At 45.5% G+C, this 19810-nt stretch overlaps 1 protein-coding gene and 2 long non-coding RNA genes across 9 annotated transcripts in view; 1 reads left to right on the top strand and 2 right to left on the bottom strand.

Annotated features, from left to right (window-relative positions):
- The window catches only part of LOC125117690 (uncharacterized), a 61614-nt gene that overhangs the window by 25334 nt on the left and 16470 nt on the right, over positions 1-19810 (top strand). Inside the window, exon 1 of one of the 2 annotated variants that reach the window (XR_007132687.1) lies at positions 11868-11891. The exons of the other annotated variant lie outside the window; for it this stretch is intronic. This is a non-coding gene — a long non-coding RNA (uncharacterized LOC125117690). Of the gene's footprint in view, positions 1-11867; positions 11892-19810 lie in introns of those variants that run through there. 2 annotated transcript variants of the gene reach the window in all.
- Positions 797-5597, bottom strand: LOC125117691 (uncharacterized). Of its 2 annotated transcripts, none has more exons than XR_007132688.1 (4): positions 5293-5597; positions 4700-4816; positions 1707-1802; positions 797-1580 (listed from the first exon to the last, which is right to left on the bottom strand). It is a non-coding gene; the product is annotated as an uncharacterized LOC125117691 (long non-coding RNA). The 2 variants fall into 2 exon arrangements; XR_007132689.1 differs by having other exon boundaries at positions 1707-1799.
- Positions 11034-19810, bottom strand: part of CPVL (carboxypeptidase vitellogenic like) — a 129386-nt gene continuing 120609 nt past the window's right edge. For 4 of the 5 annotated variants that reach the window (XM_047763733.1, XM_047763729.1, XM_047763731.1 and 1 more), the window contains one exon: positions 13715-13958. In XM_047763733.1, the coding sequence (XP_047619689.1) occupies positions 13854-13958 (105 nt within the window). In that variant the 3' untranslated portion in view covers positions 13715-13853. Of the gene's footprint in view, positions 11192-13714; positions 13959-19810 lie in introns of those variants that run through there. The other variant, XM_047763730.1, reaches the window with a different exon arrangement.

Raw genomic sequence — 19810 nt, 5'->3', positions numbered from 1 at the left:
CTTGGTCCACCTCCGAGCTGGAAGGCTGCCTGGCCCAGCACAATGCCCACTGGCCCATCTCAGCCCTCTGATATTCTGCTTCCACTGGACTAAAGAATGAAGGCCTCTTTAGCTCTTCGCTAACATCACCCTTCGACTCTGTTTTCTGATGGCTTGTTCTTTAAGTCATTAAACAGCACTTTTGCTGTCTTCTCATCTTTCGATATGCAGATCATATTGGCATTCCACGGTCCAGCTCTTAGGCTTGTGTGAATTTTCTAAAGTGGGAAAGGTTGGGTCCTGTTTACCGTTGCCATGCCAACTCCCAGCCTTTTCCTCGGGAGGATTTTTCTTTAGCGGCTCTATGCTTTCACGGCAACTTTGAGCGTGACAGAAATCCTCAAACATTCACAAGCAACTTGGCCAGGAGGGACACGGGGCTGCAGTTCCTAAGGTGAATATCCAGCCTTTTTCCACGAGGGTTCCACTTGCCTAATCGTCAACATAATCCCTTTAAAGCACGAATTCCAGGGAAATCCAAGCCGCTATGGTATGAAAATTCTAATTAAAGGCAAAAATCAAAGCTGCTTTTGGTGGTAATGCTGTTATACTGTCAACCTCACTGTCAGCCCCATTAACAAAATACATTTCTAATAACCCTGCTAAAGTGGTAAGAAATCAATAGGCAAGTCCATTTAACTCTCAGAAGCTTAGATGCTATTAAATCACATTTCCTATGCGGGGGGCTGAATCCCAGAAGATATGCGTGAATTACATTTCCACCTGGTCAGAAAAAATGAGAAGGCATGGAAAGGAAGATTTTTCATTTTTTATATTTCAGTAATAGGCACACCGTAATTATAGATGGTCACTTCTGCTGCCGTGAACAAAATAGTTTATACTGAACAGTTAATTGATTAAACAGCAGTTGTCTAAGATACATGGTCCATTGATTTGCTCGTTTTCTAGAGCGCCACATCCGCAGGTGAAGTCCCCAACTGGATCGCATCCACATTTCACGGTAATTGGTTTTAAAAGTATTAAAACAGGAGGGACGTGGAAATTCCATCCGCAAATCCTCAGTGGCACATTGGAGATCTCTTGATGCATATGCTGTTCTTTTCACTGGAATTCCATATGCAAGTTTCGAAGTGGAGAAAGCGCTCTTAGAAGCAGGTCTGACATCATCATCAATTGGTTTTACCTCTGGCTGGTACATATTCCCCACGCTCAGGTTCAAAGAAAACCCAGAAAACTCTTAGGTCCCCATCTGAACTTCAGTCCAAGGATTCAGTTCTGCCTCTTTAATCCGAGCCCGTTTTACTGTTGAGAGCCCCACTGGTTTTCTCTTTAGCTGTCAGCACCTTTGGAACAGACTTTTTTCTCTCTGGGAAATATTATACGGCAGTCTGGATTTTCATTTATAATTTCATTATAAATATGAGAGAGACTTTGAAAAAGTCACTCAAGAATCACCGCACAGCTTCCTCTGGGATTTGGCCAACAGTCGTTGGCGTTCTATTAAATCAGCGTTCTTCTCAGTGAAAAGCAGATGGAGAAATTTTATATTTTCTCAGATTCTCAACCACTGGGTCATATTGCTAAGAATGATTAAAAATAAAACAATGGGGAGTAGTTTCAGAATGATACATCCTACTTTACTCAAAGATGAAGAGAATTGAGAAAAATTCATCTTAACCTATGTAATTTGAAGTATATCCCTTTACCTGAGTCCAGAATCCTCTTGATAGGCATAACAGAGGGTGAGCAGTCTGTTTGTCATTGCAGGCAGGGCTTCGCTGGTAACTGACAAAGGGCTGCTGCTATGACACAAAATGAAATTTTTATTTGTAATAGAAGAAAGGGTTGACTTTCTAAATACCTAGTGGTAGTCTGCACATTTAAAGTAAGCTAGATAAAAATCTATTCGAAGAGTCTGGTGGCTTCCTAAGGGTGAAACTAGGTCAGAATTTTCCTCCTTAACCCCAGCTTAGAGAAACACTTCTGTTTCACACAACACACCACAGAATTCAAAGATGGCCAGACTTTCAGTTTCCCATTAGGAAATACCTCAGTTCCTCCTACAGCAAATATTAATGAATGCTTGTAAAGGCATGCCAGCTACTCTACTAGAAGCTGTGAATACAGGGTTGAACACAGTGGACCAAAGTCCCTGTCCTTATAGAGCTCATGGAGCTTCTCGGAAGGGCTTCCAGCATGAATTGAAGCATTAACAAGACTGTCGATGTGATGGGCAGACTCGGCTCTTGACTAAATAGTTGAAGTCCCACATGTGATAAGGGGCATAAATTAAAAATTACCACACAAAGAACTTTTGCATCTGGAGCACCAAGATCCTGAATTTCTTCACTCTTGTGCTGATTGTAAGGAACAGAACTTTTATATTTGTGTGTCTTGCAGAAAGGGTTGTTTGTCGGAAACCATTTCGCCAAAGGAAAAAAAAAAAAATCTCTTTTCTGGGAAGATTCAGACCTGGAGCTGTAAGTGATTCTGGCAGGATGAGTGCTGAAGGGAGAGGATATTAGCAATTGGAAAATGGCTTTGTTGCCAGAGGCTACATATGAAGGCATTAGAAGCCACATGATAGAATTAGACGGAAGATATGTGCAGGTCTGGTTAAGCTCAAAGAAACACCCCACCAGGAATTGCTTGTAGGACAGCCTTTGAGCCACCGAAGGTATATTTTATTATCTCTGAGACGAGAGTCTTATTTTGAAATCCAGAGTCTGGGTAGGTGATCATGTCTCAAATCCCAGATGCTTTGCTCTGTTCCATCTGCCATCTGCCCCGGCTCCTCAGTCTTGGTACCCAGCCCTGTCTCCCGGTGCCTCCTCATTTGGAAGAGCTCCAGCCTGGAACATCCCCATTGCTATGGGGAAAGATGCGCGAGCAAGAGAAGCAGGAGGAAGAGAAAGAGGCAGTAAGGGACTACTTCGCGGATACTTGAAATGATTTGCAGGTTTAGGACTGTGCTGGCCAAGGCACAGCCCCTTCTGTCCTTTAGAAACGTCCCCACCATCTGGTCACCTGGGCTCCCTCCCCCCGTCTGGCTCTAATTATCTCAGCCAAACCGAGGATCGTTTGTTGGTGGTTGTAATTTTTTTTTCCCTTAAATTTCCTACTAATTTTGTCCTGCTTTGGTTTTGTTTTCCTTTCAGTGATGCAAGTCTTGAATACATTAATTCATTGCTCATGGACAAAAAAGTAGCTTCAACAACCAGCCAAAACATCTTTAGGCAGTAACAGTGTTGGTCCACTGTAGTATCTGCATTTACTCCAGAAACACTTAAGGGAGTCCTCCCTCTTGGCCGTGAACATGCCCATTATATTTCTCCCAGGACTCAGTGAAAGGAGAGAAATCCGCGTCAGGAAAGAGCTGGGGTTTTGCCTGATTTCTGTTGAGCCCTTTCCGAATGTTTTAAACCCAGGCACATGTTTATTTTTCATAGTTGAAGAGTTTATAATCCTGGACATTGAAAATAAATATGTGTTATGTTTGCTAACGTATGATTGTTCTCTTAGGTGGTTTGACTTGGGTTGAGGTACATGTCCCTGTGTTACAATGTGATCTGGCTCATTTGGAAGCCACAAGTTGTGGATTCCAAATCAAGCTGAGTCATTCACCCAGAGAGAGAATCAGGAGCAGGTGGAGGCAGTTACTTGAGGAAGAAGCAGACACCTAAGAGGAACAAAATGACTCTCCAGGAAATGTTCCAGTGCCTCGAGCCCTAATGGACAGAGGCAGGTTCAAGGCACCATCTTCCTAATGATGATCAAGCCCTGGGCGCTGTGAAGCCCGGCGGGCATTCCCCATGTGAGGGAGCAGAGGGCATCCTGCAGCCTGGAGCCACGTGGGCTGGCATGCTGTCATTCCCCTCTCTCTACAGGTGGCCCTGGATCCCTCTCCTCATAAAAGTCAGTGGCTGCTGAGCACCCACTGTGGCCCTTAAGAAAGAGCCAGTCACCTTGTGACTACTTTGTCTGAGTTGCTGAAACCAATTAAAGATACACTAAAGTATCACTCAGGTATCTTAAGTGAGTTAAAGGATATTGAAAATCGCAATGGGATTAAGTGAAGAACACAGGACATACTATTGTCTCAAATGTGAAAAAAAAATAGGATCTACAAATAATAAAAGACTAGAAGGACTATAGTAAAAGCTTAAAAGTGGTTACATCTGGGCTATGAGCATATGGGTCATTTTTATGTCACATGTATTTATGTATATTTTTGTGTGTTATCTGTTACTTCTCAATGCAGCATCAATAGCAATGCGTGATGCTCGGTCCCCCGGTGATTCCCTAAGTACTGCCTGAGCCGTATTGTGTGTGATGCACCCTGCGGGGGAACAAAGCTGAGCACGTTTCCAGTCTTTACCTGGATCTCCTGCCACCCGGGACTCTGCCAGTCCCGGCCCCTCCTCCCAGACAGATCCTGAGCTTTATTCTCTGGGCAGAGCCTGGGCGCCTGGCTGGTCCTGCCGTTTTGGTAGTGAGCTCTCTGAAATACAGACTAGCTTCCCTCCTGTCCTTCCTTCGGACTCTGCTCAGGGTCTGCTTGTCAGGAGGGCCTGCCCCCACCAACCCCATACCCTCACCTCCCGCCACGCTTGCTTCCCGCGATGCTTTTCTTTTCTTTCTGGCCCTTGTTGATATGTATCTCTAGAGGCATGTGTGCGTTTGAACACTGACCACTCACCAAAATGCCATGCCTTTGAGGAGGGGTCTTTGGGCTTGTTCATTGCTGCATCTCTGTCCGTCTAGAGCAGGGCCTGGCACGCAGTGGGTCTAAAGATTGTTGAAGTCAGGTTCTCTGCTGCAAGGGAAACGTTGTGATATGAACACCGATGCATAAATTCAGGTGATGAGAAAGGTGGTCTCTGTTTTTCACAATAATCTAAAAATTCTCCACCCGTATCCTGCTGGGCTAGGGGGAAATTTCATGTCCCTTCTTGCTCTGCTCCCTTCCTCTCCCAACCTTGGGGTTGGCGTGGTGGAGGAGGAAAGTGTATTAAAGTTTCAAGGTCTTATACGGGGACAAGGGCTTTGGGGAAGGTCCCCTCTAACCAGCCCATCACACTGTGTCTGTTCCCACAGCCCCTTCACACCTGGTGGCCCTCTGCTGCCTCTGGCCAGCACTGAGAACGTCCTTGCCTCTGGCCTCAGCTCCCCCGAGTGCTACCCTAACAGGGCCCCTGCCGCAAAGCAGAACCTGCCGAACTTGCTCCCACCGCAGCTGGGAGAATTTCCTTTTAGTCTAGTGTTTCTCCCCTGTTTTTCCAAGCTACTCACCTTTTCTCAAACTCTGTCCTCCCTGTGGGCCTCTGGCTGCTTTTAGAAAGCAAAAGCCAGAATCATCTGCTTCTCACCCTGCTCCTGAAGCCGGGGATGTGGAGTCTGCTACCTGCTCAAATGAGGAACAAAATAGGAAAACTTCAGACAATTCTGACACAAGGCAGAAATGTGTGTTACAGGAATGAAACAGAAGAGGCAGGAAAAAAAGCAATTCTTTTGAAGCAGGGGTGGAAGGAGAGAAACTAGGCAGGAGGAAAGCTTAAGCCATCTTCCACTTTTTTTTTCTTTCTTTCTTTTTTTAATTCTTTGCTTTTCAGGGGTGCACCTATGGCATATGGAGGTTCCCAGGCAAGGGGTCAAATCAGAGCTGCAGCTGCTGACCTACACCACAGCCACAGCAATATGGGATCTGAGCCTCATCTGCGACCTACACCATAGCTCACGGCAATGCTGGATCCTTAAGCCACTGAGCAAGGGCAGGGATGGAACCCACATCCTCATGGATACTATCTGGGTTCATTTCCACTGAATCACAATGGGAACGCCAAAGGGTCTTCCAGTTTTGAGTGAGACTTTTGAAGGCTGGGAGTATTTCATTTCATTTCAGAGTATGATGGATAGAAAGAGAGAAATGAGCAAAGAGAAAATAGAGGTGGTTATAGGTGAAGACAAATAACCTCATCTGACTGGTGGTATTTGAGCAAAAGGGGAAAAGAAGCCCCACCCCCAGCCCCCCGCGTGCCCAGAATAGGTGGAGTCAATTTATGACAGGCTTTCAAAGCTAAGGTATTTTGACATCAACTTGAAGGTACCTGGCAGCCACTGGGTGGTAGAGCGAGTGGATAGGTTTGAGCTGTGCACCAGGAAATGAAATAGCAACGCTGTCTAGGATGGATCAGTGGGTGGGCCTGGTGATAGGAAGGCTAGGAGCAGAGAGAGCATTCAGTAGGCTCTGCAATAGCCTGGAAACAGGAAGGAAGAGGAGAACAGAGATGCAAAGGTATTGCTAAAGTAGAATAAACAGGATTTGACCTCTGACTGAACACAAGAGAAAGGCAAGAGAAGGATGGTGATTGCAAGAAGGGGGATGTCTGCAGCTGACAAGGGACAGCCAAGAGGAACTTCTGGTTTGGGGGAAAGATGAGCAGTCTGGTCATGTGAAGTCTGAGTTCCCATCAGGCAAGTTGGAGCTTTGAGTAAGGAGCTGGGAAGAGAAGTCCTGATTTCGCCGTGGCAGGCAGGGGATCTGGGCAGTGCTGCTGCAACAGTCTGGTGAGATGATGGAGGGAAACCCAGGGATCCAGTGTCAGATCCTTTCGATCGTCTCAGGGAGCAGGAGGCAAGGCCACGCCCTGAGAGTAAGGGGAGCAGTCACTGAGTCATTTGAAGCCTGAGCTTGGGCACAGTTTGAGCAGTTGAACACACAGGGTCAATTCAAACAGAGGAGCAGACCTATGCAGCCTCAGGTTTTCTCCCCAGGAAATGCAGAATCCTTTTTATGGTGGTTTTATGAAATCCATCCAGGCAGATGTGAGAAGAAATGGGCTTTACGTTGTCTGTCTAGTCTAAGGTGTAGAGTAATTTGATCACTCTATTTCCAGCTAGACAGTTCTCTCTCATATCTACATGGTGTTATGCCATTCATTAGGAATTTGTTTTGGGGGAATTTATTAAGATGCCAGACTCCCTCAACATCATAAACACGGGAAAGTAGCAACTGTCTGTTGCCAACAGTCCCAGCTCCTGTGCTGTCTTTCCTGGTGTGGAACAGCTGTCCCCAGGGAGGCCCAACGTCACCTGCTCTCCACTCCTAATGCCAAGTTGCTTTCTTTACTCAGTGGCTTTGGACAGAGCGGGAGAGAGAGCTCATCACAATGACCAGCGGCCCTTGTAGATTCCAGGCCACTGTTGCATCTACAAGGGGAGCAGGGGAGACAGGGGGACCCTCACATCCATCTCACTGGGGCAGGCGCCTCATGCTGCCCTCGGGTGGTTCAGGAACCCACCTCTACTTACCTCCTTTTGGTCTTTGCTGAGGTTTTCCATGCCTCCCCTGTCCCTAGATCTCATCTCTGGCTTTTATTTGATAGCACCTCTGTTGGAAATTTAGGGATTTGTGTGGAATGAGAAATAGGAAATAACAGCACGAACCTCTGAGCAGTTTCAATCTTATCGGTGTTGTCTTCACCAAGAAAACACGTCCATGGGAATTGCTGGCACTGGTGCTTTTAAACCATCCAATTCCAGTTTTCATAACCACGTGTATCCTAATAACTCAAGATTTACAGAATTCTTTTTTCTTTCTTTTCTTTTTTTATAACCACACCCACGGCATATGGAAATTCTCAGGGCTTAGGGGTCGAATCAGAGCTGCAGCTGCCAGCCTACACCACAGCCACGGCAACACTGGATCTGAGTCACATCTGCAACCTACACCACAGCTTGTGGCAACACTGGATCCTTAACCCCCCCAGGCAGGGCCAGGGATTGAACTCACATCCTCATGGACACTCTGTTGGGTTCTTAACCCACTGAGCCACAATGGGAGCTCCAAGATTACTGAATTCTTTTTCTCCTCTTTGTGATGTTTCCAAATTGAATATGTGACTATTAACTTTTTTTTTTTTTTAACTCTACTCCTGTCCAGGGAGGAAAAAAAAAAATCCACTCAAAAGTTGGAAATCTCAGAAAATTTGGAATTGGGGTTCAGAATCACATGCTCCCTGGGCTGGTGCATCTTTTTTTACTCTCTGGAACCCAACAAGGGAGGGGTATGATCTAGAAGCAAAGCTCCCTGGAGTTTTGGCTCCCTTAAGAGGCCAAAAGAGAACTGCATGTTTCAGTGCTTAAGAAACTAGAACACTTACAGTGCTGTCCAGCCTAATAAGTGTTGGGTTTTCAGGGGCAGAGGAGCTGATTGCAGGGAGCCGTGTCTTACTAGAGATCCCTCACAGCCCTACCCTGGAACGTATGTGCCAGTGAAAGTTCCCCCTGAACAAGCTGCCTCACTTACTAAACAAAATCCTCCCCTAGATCAGCGTCACATGTCCAGGGCAACACCGCTCCCAGCCTTTTTTGGGGATAGAACGGACGTATTTTTTCACTTTTGTTTATTTTTGCCCCCAAGCCTTCGGCATGTCCCTCCAGTGAGTCACACTATGGGACCTTTTCAAAATGACCTCCTTAAGGGATGTTTCTCTTCCCAGGGGAGATGGGAAACTGGTAAAAAGACAGCCTGTCCCAGTATGTTGCTGTGGTGCATGTGAGGATTTTACTAAAGAAGTGCCATTTCACATGCCACCAAAGCCTGCTGATGGATAGACCTGCAGGGAGATGGCCTTCTAGATCTTTCCCCGACTCTGCAGAGAAAAGATGGAAAAACAAAACGTTGTTGTTGTTGTGGGGGGGGGGGTTATTCAGATCCATTGAGTATGGATGGGAATCAGTTCTACTTTTTCCATTATAGAAGTTTAGAGTGAATTCCTTTGAGAATTCAGGTTTTGCAACAAAATAATTGAACTGTCAGAGGTGGGGAGATAAACATGAGAGAGGAGAAGGCAGACCGTGGGTCCGCTCAGAGCCCCACCTTTTCCCAGGCACACCCACGCATGCTCTAGGCTTCCTCCCTGCTACCCCTCAGTTTGGAAAATTCCTTCTTCCTAGGAGTCATTCATCACTCCCTGGTCTCTGCTCTCAGAGCACTCCAGGAGTTCCCATTGTGGCTCAGCAGAAATGAACCCGATTAGTATCCACGAGGACATAGGTTCGATCTCTGGCCTTGCTTAGTCAGTTAAGGATCTAGCATTGTCATGAGCTGTGGTGTAGCTCACAGCCGTGGCTCAGATTGGTCGTTGCCGTGGCTGTAGTATAAGCTGCCAACTGCAGCTCTGATTCAATCCCTGGCCTGGGAACTTCCATATACTGTGTGTGCAGCCCTAAAAAGACAAAAACAAACAAACAAACAAAAAAAAAAGAAACAAAAAAACCCCGCTCTGGGACTCTAGTTAATTGTGTGGTTGTCACCCACCTTCCTTCTAGAGGGTCTCAGGGGCAGGGGAGTGGGCCACAGTTATCTCTGTGTCTTTAGCATCCAGAACAGTTCCTGTCACACGGGAGACTTTAATACGATGCATCCAGGTGCAACCATGATGGAAACCAGGATTGGACCAGGAATCCAGGGGGATTTCGAATACTCATGCTGATGTGGGTATCTGCGTTTTCCTGTCCCTTACACAGCACTCCTCCTCCCCCCTTCTCAGTTCTCTCAGGGACTTCCTTTCTTCTTCCCCTTGGGTTCATGTAAGACCATTTAAAGGATCCACAAAGACTATTAGATGTATGTTAGTCTTGATTATAAATATGCATTGGGAAATTAGGAAAATTACCAATGCATGTGCCCACCACATGTCAAAGTGTAGAGGCTGGCTTTAATCTTTCTCCTGAGCTCTGACTTGTGCGTATGGTGAACATTTTTTTTGGCTCTTGGCTGCCCACCATCCAGGCTTCCTTTTTTCTAGAGACACCTTGTTTTGGTTTGGTTTGGGGGGGTCATGGTCTCCCCCCAATGAGGGCAGTCGTAGTGGCACAGAGTTCAGAGTAGCCCACCCTCCCTCAGCCTGGGGTGAGTTATCAGCGGACACCGCTGGGTATGGCATGGGGTTGGGGAGGGGATGTTTCTACTTAACTTTTGCAACCAACAATTTGCAAATAAAAGATTTAAGAAAAAGATTAACGTGGACCCCAAAGATCTGGCTAGATGCAAGGAGTTTTCCTGTTCCATCCGTTTGAACAGCAACCACAGGCCTGGCTTCTTCTACTCAGTTGTAGAGCCGGGGGAAATGCACACAGCCCACGTCACACTCCTGAAGTTGCCAACACTCGCCTTCAAATGATTGAACAGATGTCTTTCCCTGGGGTTGAGCGGATATAAATCACAACAGCCTGCTTTCAATCCCTAAGCTTGGTGTCTCAGGGGCAACAGAACCCATCACTCTCCCGTTTGTTTTCTGAATGTTTTTTAAATCTTCCAAATTATAACAGCAATCACCATTACAGTATGCAAGAAAACATAAACACATCTGTGCAGGTAGCAGTATTTCATCCCAGGGTACAAACTTCCGGCGTGGCAGTGGAGTCGAGCGGGCCGAGGTCACTCAGCTTTGCAGCCAGTCCCGCAAGGGCTCAGCATGAAGAAAGAAGGGGTTTCCAAGCTTAGAATCGGGGGCTTACCTGGCCTAAAGATCGACACAGCCACGGCTCATACATCATCCGCGGGAAGAGGCAGGGTCTTGTCATTCACAAGAAGAAAGGATGGGAATGTGGACTTTCCCAAAAAAATAACAACAAAAAAAAAAAGACAATCAGGGCTCCAGTCAAGCAGTTGGTCCTGAGATCTGTCTTGGCTTTCCGGCTTTATCTACCAGGGTTTTGGTGGCTGAAGAACTTTACATCATAAATAAATAGTTAAATGAAAGCTCTTAGTACTTCCAGAGAATCACGATCCAAATTTACACTCGTTCCTCTTGGGTGGAGCCGATTGTACATCTAGTTTCCAATAATATGATTTATGTAGTTCAAAATAAAGCCTTTTTTTTTTTTTGGCATTTTAGGGCTGCACCCACGGCATATGGATGTTCAGAGACTAGACGTGGAACTGTAGCTGCCAGCCTACACCACAGCCACAGCAATGGGAGATCCTTAACCCCCACCGAGCGAGGCCAAGGATCGAACCCGATTCCTCGTAGTCCAGTTCATTACCAATGAGCCACAACGGGAACTCCTAAAGCACATTTTTCAGGCTGGTACAAACCCTAACCCCAAATGAGGTCGCCTGATGCTTATCCGTGGCTGTCATGCGGTGAGAGGAGCTTCGGGGTCAGGAGGCAGGATGCCTGCTCTGGGGAAAGAGGGTAGAGTTTAATGAGACAGCTAGGTTTGAATCTGAACCGTCTCTGCCATTGGCTGTAGAAACTCAGGCAAGCCTCTTTGTGTGCGTGAACTGGCATGAGTCCTCTGGAATGGGAACACCGTCTACCCAGTGATGTCTTGGTGAATATATGGTAGATTTTAGGGGCTTACAAAGGATAGCTGTTCTCATTACCTCTGATTTCACAGAATTGGGTGTCTGCGGCTAAAATGAACCTCCGGGGGGGGCCTGTTTCACACGTTCTTAGAGTCTGAGGCTGGGCCTTCCCGCCCTACTCCATGGACTCCCATTGCAACAGAAGTGCTTTTCTGCCCCTTTACAACCCAAAGTCAAATCACCTCACTTCCCCCACGCCCCCTACCCCAGTGCAACACCACCATTCGGCAAGCCTCCCTCTGCCCTACTTCCTGCAGAGTTGGGGCAGGGAGGTCAGGGCGAATATTGCTCCTAGTTCCAGATTCCACAGAATTTCTAAATGTCTAAATTTCTCTGGTCTCAGCCAACATGTGGCCAGTCTCCCTCTTTTTTTTTCTCTTTTTTCTTTTTAGGGCTGCACAATATGAGATCGAGCCGCACCTGAGACCTCCACCACAGCTCACGGCAACACTGGACCCTTAACCCACTCAGCGAGGCCAGGGATCAAACCCACATCCCTATGGATACTAGTCAGGTTTGTTACTGCTGAGCCACAATGGGAACTCCAAGTCTCCCTCTTTTTATCTCCTCAAATCTCCCCTTTTCTTGAATTTTTGGCACCATCTTCTCTTCACTGCCAGGCTGCCCAGGGAACCCAAACACTCTCCTTCTGGCTTTCTGCTGAGCAGACTTAGTCCATAGGCCTACCTTCTGGGCTCTGCTTCCACAGCAAAATGACCCAAGGGGCAGTTCTTTCTCTGAGATTCTGGACCAGATGTTTAATGTATGTGTGTGTGTGTGTGTCACCTAGGCACAAAATTGTATAAAAATCAAAATATACTTTAAAAAATTGTTAGAATCCCCTGATGGCACAGCAGGTTAAGGATCTGGCGTTGTTACTGCTGCGACATGGGTTCAGTCCATGGCCCAGAAACCCACATGCTGTGGGCGTGGCAAAAAAAAAATTTGGGGGGGAGTTCCTGTTGTGGCGCAGCTGAAACGAATCCGACTAGAAATCATGAGGTTTCGGGTTTGAAAAAAGAAATAGTTTATTCTCTCTGTTCGCTGTAGATACTTTATATAACGTATCCCTAAACAATGAATTCGAGTACTGAACCATTGCTCACAGGGAAACCCAGGATTGGGTTCCTCCTAGCCTCTGAGCACCACATTTTGGTCAGCTGCTCAATACATGACCTTGTTTTATGTGTATTAAAGAAATCTTATCTAGCATATATTGTCGCGTCGATAATACCGACCTCATAGCCAACAGCATCTGACTCACGCGTGAAGGAAGTTTATCCAACACACATCTTTTCCCCCAGGTCACACCAGGGTCTTCCTGTGCTCCAGAACGCTAGTCAGCACTTCAGCACTAGGCTTGGGGGCCCTTTTAAACAATAAAATCAACAAAAAGCAAGAAGATACAGAAAAATGTGGCACTCAGTAGACTGCCAAAAGGACACTTGTTTACAGTAGGAAGGCTGAAAACGAGAAGGCTGTGTAGCCTCAACCTCATCTGACCTCAGCTGAGGACATGCATATCGGATGTCTCAAGTTTTTCATGGCTCTGTGTGTGCTCCCGAATGAGCACCAAAGCGAGCAGGCACTGATTGGAGGGTTACAAAGCAATTTTAGTAAGTAGGTGATGCAAAATGGAACCTATGAAAATGAGGACACCTGAGTGTGTCATCTCACAGCTCCCTGATGAAACGGTCTGTATGACGACATATGAGCTGGGAGGAACGGCAGAAATCTCTTCTGGCTTTCGTCTTTGAGACTTGGGGAGGCTGGCACAGTGAGGAGACCCGTGTGACACATCTGGGACGAAACCCAGATCTTCCAGCCACAGCTGGTACCCTTTCCACTACATTTATTGGCTGGGACCAAATGCAACTGTTTTAACTTGTAGGTGGGGTCATATGCGAAACTGTGCACACTTCTCCCAGTTTATTTTTTGCAATACTTAAAATTAGCTTTTGATAAGAATGTTTGACTTGAGGTCTTCTAATAAATGGGAAACATGAGCAACATGTATAAAAACAGAAAGGAAGATCTCAACCCTGAATGAAATCAGGCATAAAATGAGAAATTAAAAGACCTCAAGAAAATATTTGCAGAGAGAATAGGCTTTGACTTTTGAAATCTAGTTCCCCAGGGAGCCAATTAATAGATGGGTGATATGAGGGGGAAATGATGTGGAAAAAGCCAAATTTACAGTACAATTATTAGACGATGTGAGCACAAGGTACATAAATAGGAAAGATGTTAGATTCATAGATTCATGCTAACAGCGTTTTCTTACAGTGAATTTTGTGGTGAACAATTTCCCCCCAAACGAGAACCTCATTTTTTTCAAGCATAATTTTTATTGATGAGAAATATTTTGCCGATTTAAAAAGATAGTTTTTTAATTTATGCGACATTTTCAGTTTTGAAAAATTTCTTTTCAAAGATTAAAACCCATTAAAACTCGTTTAGGCAAGTAGCTTCTCCATCAATAAGGATCCCATCCTCTTTCAAAAACGAATCGATTAATCATGTCAAAAGATCGCAAAGGCTGGTCATAGGGTAAAATGTGTCCTCCACCCCGAACAATCACCTTCAAGAGGAAAGACAAGAGAGAAGCTGAAATTTACAAAATTGGATATTCTAAATACCTGGGAAGTTCTATTTGGATTAAAGTATTCCTAAAGCTTACATGAAATGAATATATTCTATCAATTCATGCCTTTGGAGACGCTGATTGCTTTTTTTTTTGTTTTTTTTTTTTTTTACACTTTTTTTTAAAACTATAGGTGATATTACAATGCTGTGCCGTACCACAAGTGACCCAGTCATATATATATATTCCTTTTCTTATATTATCTTTCATAATAGCCTATCCCAAGAGACTGGATATAGTTCCCTATGCTGTGCAGTAGGACCTCTCTGCCAAGGGGGAGGGTGTGGGAAAGCCTGGGAATTTGGGGTTAGTAGACACAAACTGATGCTCTGCTTTTTTTTTTTTTTTTTTGTCTTTTTTGTTGTTGTTGTAGTTGTTGTTGTTGCTGTTGTTATTTCTTGGGCCGCTCCCGCGGCATATGGAGGTTCCCAGGCTAGGGGTCGAATCGGAGCTGTAGCCACCAGCCTACGCCAGAGCCCCAGCAACTCGGGATCTGAGCCGCGTCTGCAACCTACACCACAGCTCACGGCAACGCCGGATCGTTAACCCACTGAGCAAGGGCAGGGACCGAACCCGCAACCTCATGGTTCCTAGTCGGATTCGTTAACCACTGCGCCACGACGGGAACTCCTGCTCTGCTTTTTGATAGCATTAATAATAGGTACCTTAAGGTAAGAGAGTTTTAAAATGGTGTATTCACCATTCATTATAAATGGTATTATCTGTATTCATCTCTCCATTCATCTTTCACGTTTATAAAACTGGAAATTTTCCTGTCTTTTTCCTGCCCTCCATGCTAGGCCATCATTCTTACCTGGTTAGGCTCCTGAGGTTGGGAAACTTAACCAGCGCCAGCTCTGCCTGCAACTGGGGGGAGTATCTGCCTAATTCCATCCTTACTAGCCTGTTCACTTGGCCCTCATACTAAGCTATACCTTCCACCTTAGCCTTTTCTATGAATAAAGGGGATATTTTGATTCTCCAAGAAAGTAAGACAACAACAAAAAAGAAATCCTTGACACTGAAATTTTAAAAGGCCATTTTTTTTTTTTGAGTAGCAAAGAGTTAGAACATTCTATTTCCTCCAGTATTTTATGAAACATTTTCAAACACACAGGAAATTTGTTAGAATTTACATATATACCGACATTCTAATGACTACTCCCTTTACTCATTTTTTAACATACCGATTTCACTATCCATTAATCCACCTTATATTTTTGACACATTTCAAAGTAAAATAGGGATATCAGTACATCTCCTCCCAGATTTTAGGTAAAATTAACATATGATGGAAACCACATAAGGGTAAACTTACCAAGTTTGGATATCCATGGGTCCCATGTGTCCCACCTCTTGGGATGCATAAAGCATCCTTAAAACTCTATAGTTGAGGTGAGTTCAGACATAAGGGACCCCCTTACACCTGGCTGCTAAGAAGGGGTCTCGTCTCTGCACTTGCAAAGTCTTTGGTTTCAGCAAATGTCCCAAGGAGAGGACAAGGGCAGGCCTTCATGTTGGGAAGCTGCATGCAAGAGAGCTTCTTGCCCATGTGGAGAATGGACAGGAGCCCGTGTGGAGAATGGACAGGAGCTGAGTAGTGAATGAAGTGAGTGAACACACACTCACATTCAGTGACTTGTAGTGGCTGAATCACAATCAGCAATTAAGGACCATGTTCACCAACCCTGGCCTTGTTGTGCCTCCCTCAATCTGAAGGCAACTGAAGCAGGAAAGAAAAACAAAACCCATATATATTTACATAGTGTGTGGATTATATTAACCCACATCCCAACATCCACCATCTTCCAACTTTGCTGCAAGGCAAATGGATCAACATTAGATGGATTTTACTTTGCAGTGCACTGCTGTAGAGGTTGTGCACTGAACAATGGCAGAGAGCACCTTTCACAGCAGCATCCAGGTGACTGAGCTCTTTGGAGCTATTTAGGTGGCTTATCTAAGTCATACAATTGTTAAGTGGGGGAATTAGCTAGAATCCTGGCCTCTCATGCAAGCACCAGTGTTTTGAATCACATTATAGTACTTACACAGTAACTTCTCACTTCGAATGGAACTTTATGGCTTAGTCACAGAACATTCCACCTGCCTCCCAACAGTGCTCTGAGTGAGGCAGGTAAGGACTGTGAGATTGGAGTTACCCCTCATATGCCTTTGGGGACATCTGCTTTATGCTACCTTCTATCAACTGTCATCTGTGCCTCAGGCAATGACAGTGGGGCCCATCTAGCGTTTGTGTTTGAGCTTGCATCTGGAAACCCAACATGTCCCACTGGTCACGGACCAAAAGTAAACAAATCTATGACAAGAGTCCCTGTGTGTGACTCTGGAGGAACACTTTTGCTGCCCCACCACCACCACCCAATCCCAAGCTAGAATTCTCTTCCTGTAGCTTCCCATCCAATTCTTTGGCCTTGGCAGGAATCTGATGAGTGATTTCTGTGCAGTTTCAGCTCAGCTGAGGACACTTAAGGAAGTCATGTTTATGAGAAATCACAGCTGCTTTGGCTGGAAATGACTTTGGCAGCAATCGTCCAGAATGGTAATAGACCGAATACACAAGAGCTAAAGGTCATCCTGCCTCCTGGAACAGAGCTGCCACTAATGGGGAGCTAGCATAGTACTTGACGGCCTGGGCTCGGGAGTCAGAATGCAGGAGCATGACTCCAGGAACACAGGCAAGCTGTGTGACCTTAGACAAGTAACTTAACCTCTCTGAGTTTCAGCTTCCTTACCTGTATAAAGGGGAATGAAAGAGTATGTCCTGGGCAGTTGTGTAAGGAATTAATGAAATAATATCCAAGGAACATTTGGCACAATGCCTGGCCTGGATTAGTATTTAAGAAATGTTAGCCATTGTGGAGTTGTGGCTCAGCGGAAACGAATCTGACTGGCATCTACAAGGATGCAGGTTTGATCCCTGGCCTTGCTCAGTGGGTTAAGGATCCAGTGTTGCCGAGAGCTGTGGTGTAGGTTACAGACACGGCTCAGGATCGGGTGTTGCTGTGGCTGTGGCGTAGGCCGGCAGCTACAGCTCTGATTTGACCCCTAGCCAATTTGGCATATGGGAACCTCCATATGCCTCAGGTGCAGCCTTAAAAAAAGACGAGAGAAAAAGAAAGAAAGATTAGCTATTATAATTTTTCTTCCAATAATTACCTCTGTTCAAAATCCAAGGTCAAAACACTTCATTCAGGAGTTCCCGTCCAGGCACAACGGAAACAAATCCAACTAGGAATCATGAGGTTGTGGGTTTGATCCTTCGCCCCGCTTAGTGGGTTAAGGATCCTGCATTGCTGTGGCTGCGGCGTAGGCTGGAGGCCACAGCTCCGATTAGACCCCTAGCCTGGGAACCTCCATATGCCGCGGGTGCTGCCCTAGGAAAGACATTTAAAAAAAACAAACAAACAAAAAAAAACCTTGCTTCATCCTAAATAACCTAGAACATTTTTTTCCTACATTCCCATCAAAAAACCTTGGTTTAAGTGAGTTTTTTTAAAACAGTGGTTCTCAGACTTGAACGTGCGTAAAAATACCTGAGCTCCTTAAATCACACTGCTGGGCCCCCATCCCTAGACCTTCCAATTCTGAAGGTCTAGGCCAGGCCTAAAGAATTTGCATTTCTAGCAATTCCAAAGTAATACTGGTGCTGTTGGTCCAAAGACTACTCTTTGCAGACCACTGTTTAAAGGAACTTTCTATTTTGTCACAAACCAAGCAGTTCTCTTTTTATATCAAGAGAGAATACAAAGAGAAATCTGTTTACCATCCACTCATGACCTCACCTTAGTGGTTTTTTCCTGATCTGCTCTCCTATAGTTTACACACACACACACACACACACCCTCTCTGTCCATGATAATCAAGTAGTGAAGAAGAGATAACAGGGGTTGGGTGTTATAATTCTTTTTTTGTTTGTTTGTCTTTTTAGGGCCGCACCCGCAGCATATGGAGGTTCCCAGGCTAGGGGTCTAACCAGACCTGTAGCCCCTGGCCTACACCACAGCCACAGCAACACGGGATCCGAGCCGTGTCTGAGACCTACACCACAGCTCACGGCAATGCCGGATCCTTAACCTGAGCAAGGCCAGGGATGGAACCCGCAACCTCATGGTTCCTAGTCGGATTCGTTTCCGATGTGCCACAACGGGAACTCCATGTGTTATAATTCTTATTCTCAGTGACTTGTCTGATCCCAGGCCTAATTCTGAGCTACCATATGTAATGACCAAATGACATCATAAATGGTGTCATTAGAACTGGAAAGAGGAGGTCCTGTTGGGGCTCAGGAGGTTCTTAAACCCAACTAGTATCCATGAGGATGTAGGTTGGATCCCTAGCCTTGTTCAGTGGGTTAAGGATCTGGCATTGCTATGAGCCGTGGTATAGGTCACAGACATGGCTTGGATCCTGTGTTGCTGTGGCTGTGGTGTAGGTCTGCAGCTGCAGCTCCAATTGGACTCGTAGCCTGGGAAATTCCATATACTGCAGGTATAGCCCGAAAAAGAAAGAAAAAGAAAAAAACGACTGGGAAGAAAAGCTCATTTAGGAACCAAGTCTTTAATATGCCACAAAATTCTCACAGTATGTGTTCTCCAGTGGGTCCCCGTACGGTATTTTATGATGTTAACCTCAAAAATAAATTTATGGAGCTCCCATTGTGGCACAGTGGTTAACGAATCCGACTGGGAACCGTGAGGTTGTGGGTTCGATCCCTGGCCTCGCTCAGCGGGTTAAGGATCCGGTGTTGTCGTGAGCTGTGGTGTAGGTCTCAGACACGGCTCGGATTCCATGTTGCTGTGGCTCTGGCGTAGGCCGGTGGCTACAGCTCCGATTGGACTCCTAGCCTGGGAACCTCCATATGCCGAGGGAGCGGCCCAAGAAATGGCAAAAAGACAAAAAAAAAAGAAAAAATTTATGGGTAATGAAAAAATATCAACCACTCTGTTGTTTATCGCAAAGCTACTCACCACTCTCCAGGACACAAACCACTCCAGTTTTTAGAGGTGAAAACATGTGAAAGGGCCATGATTACATATTTAAATGTGAAAGATTAATCTCAAGGCTCTCTGGAGAGAAATGGTCTCCTCACCAGAAACTGTATATTTTGGGTGTGTCTATAGTAGAGCTGAAACCCTTAAACTCATATGTTCCAGATGTTTCAGGGTTCACAACTGTGTCATGAATTTTAGAAGAGTTATACCGACTACTTTAAAGCTTCATTCCACTTTAGTTTTTAGAAAACAGTACACTTCTCCCTGGAACTAGAAACAGAGACCTGGCAATAAAGGTTTCCCAGGGGTGCCTTTTGAGATGACAAAATAAAGAGGGAAATTCACAATGGGTGGGTTGATATAGATGTGTCAGGGGAGACATCCTAGGGGTCCCGGAGGAGCAGATCCCTGGACAGACAATGTGGGGGTGGGGCAGGGAGGGAGAGATGCACAAAAGACAGGATGCAGAGTTCAAAAGCAGCAGGGCGTGAAAATGCATGGCACATGCAGTAATCTCCAAGAGCTTCCAGTTATGGAGAGTTAGAGGAAAAGCAGAAAAGACAACTGAGCAGGTAAACCCCATATGGCATGCTGCTGGGATGCACAGACCTTATCCTATAAGGGTATGTGTGTGTGAAAATACACACAACATAACATTACCATTCTAACCCTTTCACAGTGAACAATTCAGTAGCACTGAGTACACTCGCAATGTTGTGCAACCATCACCACTATCCCTTAGCAATCCTGAAACCCTGAATCTCTAACCCCTGA

Source organism: Phacochoerus africanus, chromosome 16 (genome assembly GCF_016906955.1).
Source record: "Phacochoerus africanus isolate WHEZ1 chromosome 16, ROS_Pafr_v1, whole genome shotgun sequence".
In the NCBI taxonomy this organism is placed as follows: domain Eukaryota; kingdom Metazoa; phylum Chordata; class Mammalia; order Artiodactyla; family Suidae; genus Phacochoerus; species Phacochoerus africanus.
The sequence above is the reverse complement of the archived record's forward strand: the minus strand, read 5'-3'. Positions and strand labels throughout refer to the sequence as shown.